This window comes from Danio aesculapii, chromosome 19 (assembly GCF_903798145.1).
Source record: "Danio aesculapii chromosome 19, fDanAes4.1, whole genome shotgun sequence".
Taxonomy (NCBI): domain Eukaryota; kingdom Metazoa; phylum Chordata; class Actinopteri; order Cypriniformes; family Danionidae; genus Danio; species Danio aesculapii.
Genome location: NC_079453.1, coordinates 7,724,232 through 7,736,066, shown reverse-complemented (window position 1 = coordinate 7,736,066; position 11,835 = coordinate 7,724,232). Strand labels below are relative to the sequence as shown.

Genomic DNA, 11,835 nt, shown 5'->3' with positions numbered 1-11,835 from the left:
AAAGGAAGCATGTCTGTTCATGATAATGTTCCAGCGTACAATGAAAATCAAGTCAAATATTGAAGACGGTCATTATTACAGGCTCACACAGGCTTATTCTGACAATGTACCCCCATATACAGTTCTGAAGATGGCGAATTATGTAGCTAGAGCTACGTATGGCTGAATTTCGTCTTTAAAATAAACGATATGGGGCGCTATGATGTTTGTCTCGCCGCGTATGACGCAGAGGGGACTTGACTGCGACGACAGGGTTCGAATTCGGCGAAGAACGGTTCCAGAAAGCAGGTAAGACAAAAACAGAAGCCCAAAAATAAAACAAACAAGTAAATAACAGGGTGAGAATGTGGTAAAATCTGAAAACGTGGTAAAAAAATCAGACGAGGGCTTTTCTTTTTCTGGATTGAAACACACTGTCGGCTGGGTTTAGGGGAGGAGGAGGGTCGGTCAGTCAACCGGTCAGTCACTCAGTCAGTCAGTCGACAGCGGCAGGTGCGAATGGCACTCGCTAGAGAAATTTGAGATCTCAAAAAGCGTACACAGCGGCCTCTGGTGGATTTGCGAAAACGAAAACGGCAAAAAACGTAGCTCCTGGGATGGATTTGGCACTCTCCAGAAATGTACATAGGGGTACATTTTCAGAATGAGCCTATGTTGTTATTAGGGATTGTTTTGCGTAATTACAGTCTCTTTGTTTTCTCCTGTAGATGTCCAGTCAGGCACTGGCTCAAGTTGCAACCAGTCTCAGCACAACAGGTAAGACGAGCAGTGAGAAGGAATAAACATTACACAAATTTTCTTTTTTTTTTTTTTCTTTTATTTGTAATACAAAAATTTTAAAACAACAGCCTTGCACACCAAGTCATTATCAATTAATACATTCCAAATTATTTATGCAAAAAATAATGTAATCTTCAAGCAGTGAGGGTGATTTTGTTGAATGGTAGTGTCTAGATGGGATACAGCTGTGGATTCTCGCATCATTCCTTTATTCATTCACCTTAACCCTAGTCCCTTCTTTATCAGGGGTCGCCATAGCGGAATGAACCACCAACTATTCCGGTATATGTTTTACACAGCGGATGCCCTTCCAGTCGCAAACCACTATTGGGAAACACCCATACACACTCATTCCCATACACACTCATACACTACGGTCAGGTTAGTTTATTCAATTCACCTATACTCTGTAGAACATGCAAACTCCACACAGAAATGCCAACTGACCCAGCCGGGACTTGAACCAGCGGCATTCATGCTGTGAGGCGACAGTGCTAACCACTGAACCACCGTGCCGCCTCAATTCTTGCATCAATATAGCATAAGGGTTGGTGAGGGTTGGAGTAGAGGTAGACGTTAATAAAATACATTTGAATGGGTAATTTCATAAATAATGTGAATAATACTCTGTATAATTGATATGATGGTTGGAGTAGGGGTAGATGTTAATAAAATACAATTCATGTATAATTGAATTTAATAAATGATATAAACAATTCTTGTTAACTTCCACCCGCAGCTGTATGCCTTCTAGCAACAACCAAGGCTAGTTTCATCTCTTTATCAAAGAGGATTATACAGAGCTATTCAAAGTGTACTTCAGGACATCATATACATGTTGAATAGACGTGTTTACACCTGATATACATTTTGAATAGAAGACCACAATCTAAATATTCCATGTCTTTTAATTCTACACTTTATTTATTCAAGTGCTTTGAGCTACGAGATTAAGTGGATAAAATCAGACACCATTCAGGCTCTGAAACTTCTAAAAACCTCTCGTAATGATGTGAAGAATGCAGAAAACTGAACTATATATTGATTTAGTTTTTTATAACCGACAGGAGTAGGTAGTGTGTTAACTTTTGATGTGTTATATAAGTGTCAAGATGCAAGTCAATAGGGAACACAAAGAAGCTGGCTGTCATTTAGTCACATTTCTTAAATATTTGCAAACGACATGGTTTATGAGACAAATGTCAGCTAGTCCTTTAACTTGGTGTGTCCCAGGCTTTAAATGTCTTGTGAGGTGCTTTGAAATGTGCATTTTTTTTATTCAACGTTTGACGTAATCTCAACTGAAAAATGGGTGAGGGTGAGACGTAGAGAGGGTGGGGCATAGAGTAGCCCCTCCCCTTTTAAAAAACAGCCAATAGCAGTTCGTTTTTATTACAGCTTTGCCAGTGAGAGTGGTTGAAAAGCAATTGTGAAGCGTCTTGAAGTAGGCGGGGCATGTCAGATACTAGAGAGCATTTGATTGGTCATGATTTAAAGAGAAACTGAAGAATGAGGTGATGTGAAAAATATCACCTATTCACATCCAAGCTTTTGACGTTAATTTCAGTTTAATTTTTTCCAAAATGGAATTTTGTCACTGTTTTGGAGTACACTAAATTATAAATATACTTAAAACGAAGACTGAAACAAGACTTTTTTTTTTTTAAAGACCTTTAAAGTGTTTTTTTTTGTGAGGGCAAACTCTGACTCTGTCTCTCTTCTCTGTGCCCAGCGGTCAGTCCCACCCCTTCTGTGGCTTGTTCTCTAACCACCAGTGGACTTGCAGCCATGAGCTCCGCCCCTTCCTCTGTGACTCCGCCTCCTCTCAGCACAGTCAGCCCCACCCCGCCCAGCCTCAGCAGCCCTGGCCTGAACACAGGGTAAGAGCATGTGCTTCTATTCTGGGTGGGAACATGCTGAAATCATTTAAAATTCAATTAATAACACTAATTGCTGTAGTTAATTATAATTATGATTATTAAATATAAATACCACATGATCTAAACATTTACAGTAAGGTTATATTACTAACATGAACTAACAATAAACTACACATTTATTACAGTATTTATTCATCTTTGTTAATGTTGGTTAATTGAAATTAAGTTATTTATTTCATATATTGTAAGTTCCTGTGTTGGGGAAAGTTACTTTAGCATGCATTACTGTGCGTTCACACCGTAGGCGGTGAGTGCGTTAAAGGTCGCTCTGGCTGCCCTGGTGACAACGCTATCTCCCTTCAGCTCCGGCGGCGAGAGCGTCAAAAGTCGCTACATTGATCTCATATTTAAAGGGGCCATTGCAACATATCAGTTACATCCCCACTTAAAACATGCTTTCTAGCCATAGACTGTAAAATATATGGACGTAGTATCCGTGACGTCACCCATAGGTTTCTGAACACTGCAAAAGAAGCTACAAGTAGGCGCGGCCAACTGTCGCCATTTTGTTCGCGCGTCATCGCACCCAAGGCGGGATACCAAACAAGGGCAAAGAGGTGGAGAGTGAGCAGAGCTATAGACACCTGCTGGCACTTTGCTTAGACCTGGCAGACAGACTTTACTTTGGGAGAAACGCTTAATACTTTATTACCTGCGACTCGTTTGTGTTCTGACCACATGTGCTTGGCTGTGCACTATATCAATAAAGTGTTTAGACTTTTAAAACACTGTAGTAATATATTGAGCCACTAAACATTGTTCTTATGACGTTTTTCAACAGGAGGAAAACGCGAATTACTTCCAAACACTTCAGATATAGTCTGTGTTAGTAAATGCAGGACTATTGATGAACTCCAGGCATAACACTGTATGATAACGCTTCAGATGACTGTTCTAGAGCCTACAGCTAATCAATCTGTCACATTTTGGAGTGCTTTTCAGGTCTAAAGAAAAATATGAATGATAAATGATCTTAAATAAAACAATTACATTTATAGAGATGGTATACAAGTATATAACTTTACTCACATGGGAAACAAGGCCACATGAATGGTTTGTGAGCACAATTAAATGCACACAGCATCCCATATCATCAGATAATTGTAAGAAATAAGTCCAAAAGGCAGCTGACTGTGTAAAGCCACATAAAACAGCACAAAAATACGATGACTATGCCGAGATCAGTGGCTAATCTGCCGGATTCAGCTGAGGTGAAGTGACGGCGACCAGCGAGACCTAGCTGTCACTCAAGTGGCCACGCCCTTAATTATGCAAACTTAATATAACCTAATATAAAGGAAATGGATGAGTTATAAAAAAATTCACCCCCCTTACAGTTGTCATGGAGGGTAATAATAGCTATATGACCCAAATCGTTCTTTGTACCAGGCTGTAAACACCTTTTTTTCTGCTGTAAAGTTGGCCATTCTAACAGTGGGCTCAATTGCAACTTGCTCTATTATGGAGCCAGGACTAGCGGAATTTTGATGAATTGCAGTTTTAGTTACTTCCGTATTGGCTTCCCGAGGGAGAGCGGGAGGTTGCCGCTTGTTTCTAGCGTGAAAATGTTGCGCACTTTTTATCATTTAACAATGAAAGATCAAGTTGCATGTGGTGTGGCTTTGCTCCACTTAATTATCCAGCATGTCCATATGTCTGAAATATCCCGAAGCAGCAATACAGTTTTGTACTGCCGCATGAGATTCCCGCTTTTTTAAAGAAATATAAATAACAGCAATCATTATTTTTTGAGTAACGAATAATTGCTTAAATTTAGGATTGAGCGTTTTACATTACGACATATGTAGAGATCATAAATCTAAAGCTCGTGACTGTTTTTCTGTCAGCAGCCTTCATTATGACCAAGCCTTCTGAACTGAAATAATTACAGCTTTACTCCACACTCATCATACGTGTTTTCCAGATTAAATCTTCACCCTCTAGTCTCAGTTATGTCGAAACCTGCCTCTTTGAAACCGCTTGCTGATTTCCCTGTTATTTCTCCAGTTCTCTCTTCTTTCCTGTTGTATTGTTTTCCAGCATGTGGAATGAACACTATTTGCACGATGGACACTTTTGCTCTTGAAATGTGATTATAAAATGCTTGCTTCTCTCTGCATGTGTGAATGGCGTGTGTTTGTGCAATTCACACACGTTACAGGAACACAATGATGGGTGTAAGCACAGGAATGAACCAGGCCCTCATCAGCAGCAACCCACTGGCCACAATGCAAGGTTTGTCTTAGTCAGACGACCAGAAACTCCGGATGGAGTCACAAAATCATTTCACCATGCATTAAGAGAAACGCATCTGAGGTATAGAGAAAGGAGACATAGGAATATAGAAAGATGCTTGCATGTAAGTGATTTAATAGAAAGATAAACCACACTCAAAGGGATAGATCTCCCAAAAATGAACATTTACTTACTACTTACACATCCTCAAGTGGTTTTAAATCTTTATGAGTATCTTCTGTTGAACACTTAAGATGTTATTTTGAAGAAACTGTAACCATTGACTTCTATAATAGGAAAAACAAATACTATGGAAGTCAATGGTTACAGGTTTGTAGCATTTTTCGAAATATCTACGTTTGTGTTTAACAGAAGAAAGAAAGGTTTGAAACAAGAAACATCTGAGTAACTAATGACAGAATTTAAATTTGAGTGGACTAGCCCTTTAAATGAGTAGAGCCTGATGTATTTGATAAAGAATGAGGCACTGCCAGGACATCCCATCTTCATCCTCACTACATATGTGTTTGTTTGTCTCACTCTGTGTGTGTGTGTGTGAAGGGCTGTTTCTGCATCTTGTTTCAAGTGTATCTGTCATTTCTTTGCTTTTATATTTGTTCATGAACTCATCTTCATCCTCTTTTCTTGAAACCCCTTTTCCACCAGATTGTGCTGAAGCTAAGGTACAGCCTGTCACATCTGTACTGAATGTTTACCTTAAAGAAAAGGCCAAACACCCTGTTGTCTTTTTTGTAATTTTATTATATTTGTTGAACAATAAAATAATAATTAAATATTTAATTTGAAGCAACATTTCTCTCACAAGATTGCATTAATTGATGGAATGGGACACACACAGTTGTTTTATTTAGAAAGCAATGGGGTTTTTTTCAATAAAAGGATGTGTTCAGCACTGATAATGATTTGAACAATAATAATAATAATATATGCTTTATAGAGCACCAAATCAGTGCTACCTCACTGAACATGGTTGAGGTATAAATTCAACTTTCCAGTCTCAATAAAAAATATTATTAATTATTAATATTAATATTTTGTATTATGTATAACATAAAAAATAATAAGATATATTATTTATTTTTACTATTTTTATCAAATAAATGATTGCTCTTCCTCATTTTGAAATCTTAAACTCCTATATATTTGAACAGTAGTGTATATTACTATATTTTGAATGAGGATGATATATTTATATATATATTATATATAGTTAGTCAGAATTATTAGCCCCCCCTTAATTATTAGCCGTTTATTTTTTTTCCCCAATTTCTGTTTAATGCAGAGATTTTTTCAACATATTTCTAAACATAATAGTTTAAATAACTCGTTTCTAATAACTGATTTCTTTGCCATGATGACAGTACATAATATTTTCTAGATATTTTTCAAGACACTTCTATACAGCTTAAAGTGACATTTAAAGGCTTAACTAGGTTAATTAGGTTAACTAGGCAGGTTAGGGTAAATAGGCAAGTTATTGTACAATGATGGTTTGTTCTGTAGACTATCGACAAAAAAATATATAGCTTTAAGGGGCTAATAATTTTTTTAATGTTTTTTTTATTATTAAAAACTGCTTTTATTCTAGCCAAAATAAAACAAATCAGACTTTCTCCAGAAGAAAAAATATTATCAGACATACTGTGAAAATTTCCTTGCTCTGTTAAACATAATTTATGAAATTTTTAAAAAAGAAAAAAAATTCAAAGTGGGGCTAATAATTCTGACTTCAACTGTATACAGTGCTCAGCATATATGAGAACACGCCATTTTAAATATATTTTTAACCATTTTACATTGAATATGGGTACAATATATTGGTGCATTTGAACAAAACATATATATTTATTAAAATAATATTTTAGTCACAGAACATCTTTAGAAGAGGAAAGATAATACATTTAAATTCATGCAATATTGCAAAAAATAAATAAATAAATTACAAACTACAACATTTCAACAAAATTGTATATATTTTTTGCTTCTCTTGAATTTTGCTATTTCTGAATTTTTTACCTAATATTTTTCTAACATATAAATTTGGGCTACTAATTTTTGGACCGTTATCGTAAGTTATTTTGTTAGATAAGCTCCAGATTTGGCTTCAGTACTGACTAATCTAATGTCTAAACACAAATATAAAATTGTAAAGCATCCTATAGAAAATATTCATTTAAATGAGAGATTTGTGGGGGGTGTACTCATATATGTTGAGCACTGTATATATACATTTCTGTTCTGTACATCAATGATGGCACAAATTAATCAAGTTAAATGATTTAATTGTTTATAATATGCTCTAAATGCTAGTAATATTTGTCAGTTTCTGTCTTTGTATGTTGGCAGGTCATGAATTAATGTTCTTAAGCACCAGCAATGCTTTGGTGGAAAAGGGTCATCAGACAACCCATATAGTCATTTTATAGGAAAATGTATGTAGAGTATGCTCTAATTTGCTTTCTTTTATTTATCTCTTCTGTCATCTGAATCATAGCCCTGGCTGCCAGTGGTGGCCAGATGTCCATTTCCGCTCTTGATGGCAGCGGTCAGATGTTCCTGGGTGGAGCTGGAGGTCCAGGAGCTGGACTTCGCCAGTCCCTCTTCCTGAACCGGCCCACTTTACTGCCCCTGGCGAGGGGCGCGGGCATGGGTCTGATGGGCCCAAGGGCCTCCCCTCCTCCTGGCCCAGACTCCTGCTCTATCTCCCCCTGCTCAAGCCCCGCCTCCTTCTGCTCATTAGGCGAAGCGTCACCGCCCCATCTGGGTGGAGCTATGGCAGAGTGACACCCACAACGACCTGCTGCACTCGAGGGGAGTCAGAGGGGCGGAAGAAAGAAGACAAACACGACTCGCCTTTTCAACCAAAGCCATCTCTCACTCCCTCCATTTCTCTCTTGTGCTCTCTCTCTCTTTCATAATGTCTTTTAATGCCAAAAATATAGAGAAATGAGCAGAAGAGAACAGGGATGAGGAGAGAACTGGATAAGGGGGACTGTTTAAACCAAAAAAATTGATCTATAAGGAGAGGTGGCTTCAACGGAGCTACTTTAAGAATGTACATTTATTCCTTTCTGAGTGGGACAAACCTACACGAATAGATGAATTTGAGGGCAGGGTTGAGAGCCAAAAAAAAAAAACTTTATGAATGAATAACAACAAAAAAAGAAAACGGGTGGCAGCGAATGGAACAAAGGAAGGACATCTGACAAGTGTCACTGGATGGTAGAAAGAGAAACCAAAAATAAACACATGGAAGAAGAACGGAGAGACTCACAAAGACAAAAAATGCCAAAACCAAAATACCAAAAACCAAAACCAAAATCGGAGAGAAAAGCTTTACCTAAGACTTTGAAACCTGACTTGTCCAGGATCAGATTAACTCTACACAACACCAAAAACCTTTTTTCCTCATTATTTTAATGATTTTTTTTCATGCACCCTTATAATTTTTTTCTTTTCAAATTGTTGTAAATGTATTCCTCAATCTACCTCTGCTATCAACTATTTCGATTTCCTCATTCTTTTTCATTTCATTCGCATTTTCTTTTTCTCCCGAAAACACAACAACAGATGAATTCAAACGGGATTTCTCCCACACTTTCGACAGTATTACACACACACACACATATAAACTGAAACTTACTGTGATACGCATCCATGATTCCCACCATCGATCATCAGCATCCATGCTTCAAACTTTGACACACTTTTCTTGGATACCAAAGCATTCATCTGGCCTTTTGCGTCAGCTGAAAAGTGCTCAGACGATAAGACCTCAGACATACGCTAGGAAAATTTTATCATAAATCCCCTGAGCCCCCAAACCCCTGCCCTCCATCCTCTCTGGACCCCTCTCCTGTGCCTCGGTAAAATCGTGAGATTAAAAAGAGCCAAACGACAGGCAAGAGGAGCAGCGACTGAAGAGGATCCGAGGGAAATGTGCAGGGGGAAATCCACCAACCAAGAAGCGGAGGGAAGACATGTGATGTCACCATCTTTTCTTATTTTATTTTTGCAACACACGGATGAAACCAAAAATGAAACCAAAACCAAAACCAATGGACTAAAACTGAACTTTGCTCAATGGAATGAAACCAAAAACCAGGAGTGGGCTACAGGAGGTGCACGAGGAGGATGTTTTTAGAGTAGCAAGACTCGATGACGTGAACAAAGACTCGACGTGACTTTTGATCATTCCTTCACCTCCTCCCTCCTTTCCGTTAAGTCGATGCGTTCGCTCTCCTTCCTGGACGGGAGAATATTTATTAACCTCATCGAACTGAACTTCAGAATATATATATATACATATATATTTTGTTTTATTGCTTTAGTTTTTTCCTCTTGGTCTGTCTGTTTATGCCGTATGACTCGTCTCATTGCTTTATATTTTTGGGATAATGGGGTGACGTATTGCCTATTTTCATATTTCGTGTGTTTCGTCATTTTGATCGTGCCGTGGGGGGAGGGGAGGTTTCCCTCATCAGGCGGTTTGAAACAATACTGTGAACATGTAGCTTCCAAGTTTTGCTTCGATTGCGAATGTTGTGAAACAATAAGCCAAAACTGAAGAAATACCAAATCGAAAACGTTTTTTTTTTCTTTTCGTTCTTGTTGTCGTTGTTGTTGACACCAAATAGCGACTTAACCAATGCACAACGCATGGAGAAGGAGCATATTGGTGCTAGGTCTCATCGAGGAGAGATTGTATGTGAGACGTGTGTGTTTGTGAGAACATGGAAGCTCATCTCCAGCATGGAAACCAAACCGAAACACGACCGCTAAGCCAATGTAACTTTCACTCGGCGGAACGTTTTTGACTATGTGACCTTAGATGCATACAAAAACGCAGACAAACGAGAAATGTAGAAGATGGGGCGGGGTGGGGCTGGGGTTTCAAATCAACTGGAGATCCAGTTGACCTTACACTTCTAGAGGGAATGTACCTGTTAGTGCTTTGATAGATTTTGTAGGAAAAAAAAATCTATGTTCAACTGCTTACTATTGCTAATGTAAAAAAAAAAGGCTGTGATAAAATAGTCCTTATGAAATGTTGATGATAATGACTTGATTTTAGACCAAAAGCTTTAAACCGTCTCTCTTTGATTTTTTTTTTTCCCTCGAAAATTTGTATTTATTGTGTGAGGGGAGGGTGTATCGATGATTTTTATGTTTCCAACTCTTCATCTTATTTATTGGCTTATTTATGTATTTATAGCGATTTAATTTATCGATTCAGTCTCTTTGTTAAGTCTTCGTAAAACAAAACTGGGCGACTGTGGGGTAGCTTCGATAAACTAAAACAAAACTAAAGACACAGTGGTGTTTTAAAAACCACAACTGACTGTTGTTTCCATGGGCACCTTTTAAAAAGGACGTGTCCACCACTTTTGACGAGAGATTGAAAAAAGCTGGGCTAATTTTATGCATAACTCTTGTTCGAAATTTTCGTTTCGTTTAGGATTTGCTCCATTTTTTTAGATGCGTTTGATGAGGGAAAACGAGTGAGAGAGATGCGCTTCTGCATATACCTCATGTGTAATTAGAAATGCCAAATAGATGGAAAAAAAGCTTTAAGAATTTGACAAGGGGAGCAGAGGAGATGTTGCTCAGGAGAGGGTCTTTTTAGCGTCTTTTTCGCGTGAGTACAAGGGTTCACAGACTTTCCCCAGATTGTCCGGTTCAAACGTCCGGCCCACAACCGGTTTTTAAGAACAGTATGGCAGGTTTTTTGTTTTTTACATTGGTTTTCTATGTGTACGTTGCTCATGTGATTATTGGTTTTTGTATATATCTCTTCTGTGTGTGTGTTGGTGTGTGTGGAAGGCGCTGCTGTAGAGGGCCCCGAATGATACCAAAGTTAAACCTCTACCGCGGGACCTCGCACATGCTAGACGCGCTCAAATGCATGGACGTTCTTGTAGACATGCACACGCAAAACTGTTCATTAACCGACCATATACAGCAGGAATGTCCATGACTGCATCGTTGTCGTTGTGCAGTATATGTTCTGTTGTTTTGCATTGCCAAATAGAGGTCAATCTCACTTTTAAATAGACTTATCTGAATTTTCTACCTTAGCTACATTTTGATTAGAACGTAGAACACTTATTTTGACAATTTAAAATGAATATCAAATGCAACACTGTTTAGTTTTGCTTTTTCTTCAACTACTACAGCTTCAGTCCAAAGGTAACTGATTAGGTCAACAAAGGGAGATTCTCTCCCTCAAACCTCAAGAGTTGAAACCAAAGAGTTCTGTCGTAACATGTTCATCAGGAAACATGCGAATGCTTTTTCTTTTGTCCTCAGAACACAAACCCGCTTCACTTTTTGACATTTGATGTTGACGATGACGATGCCAACTACACGACGATGGTCACTTTCGACTCTGTATCTGCGTTTTTTGCGAAGATCCTTTTTCCTCTCTGTCGGTGTGTGTCTCGCTCTTACCTCAGAAGCTCTTCATGGAATTTGAATCTGGATTTTGCGTTCAGAACTGTTGAACTGTCTGTTACTCATCGCTCTCTGTGTGCCTGTTGTATGGGGTGGGAACGGGGTGGGCAAAGATGGGAAGGGGGCAAACAGCCAATAAGTGTTAGGATTAAAGTGCAACTTTAGACCAAAAATGTGTCCATGTGTCATTCTGTTTTCCTCCTTCACTGCAAAATTTCAAACTAAATCTAGATTTCAGACTAACCCAGCAGGCATAGGATGTCAACAAGACGTCAAATTGACGTTGTACACCAACATTGTGGGATGTTGCACTTTGTTTGGAAATGACAATCGGGTTGACATCAGAACCCAACTTCAGGCTGACATCAATGTCCAACGTCAGACAGACATCACACTTTGGTTACTT

The 11,835-nt window shown here is 38.4% G+C and overlaps 1 protein-coding gene across 3 annotated transcripts in view; it reads left to right on the top strand.

Annotated features, from left to right (window-relative positions):
* Positions 1-11,520, top strand: part of LOC130246797 (POU domain, class 2, transcription factor 2) — a 99,016-nt gene extending 87,496 nt beyond the window's left edge. For all 3 annotated transcript variants that reach the window (XM_056479939.1, XM_056479938.1, XM_056479940.1), the window contains 4 exons: positions 708-756; positions 2,513-2,660; positions 4,882-4,955; positions 7,471-11,520. In XM_056479939.1, coding sequence (XP_056335914.1) covers positions 708-756; positions 2,513-2,660; positions 4,882-4,955; positions 7,471-7,760 — 561 coding nt within the window. In that variant the 3' untranslated portion in view covers positions 7,761-11,520. The remainder of the gene's footprint in view (positions 1-707; positions 757-2,512; positions 2,661-4,881; positions 4,956-7,470) is intronic.
* The last annotated feature ends 315 nt before the right edge of the window (positions 11,521-11,835 follow it).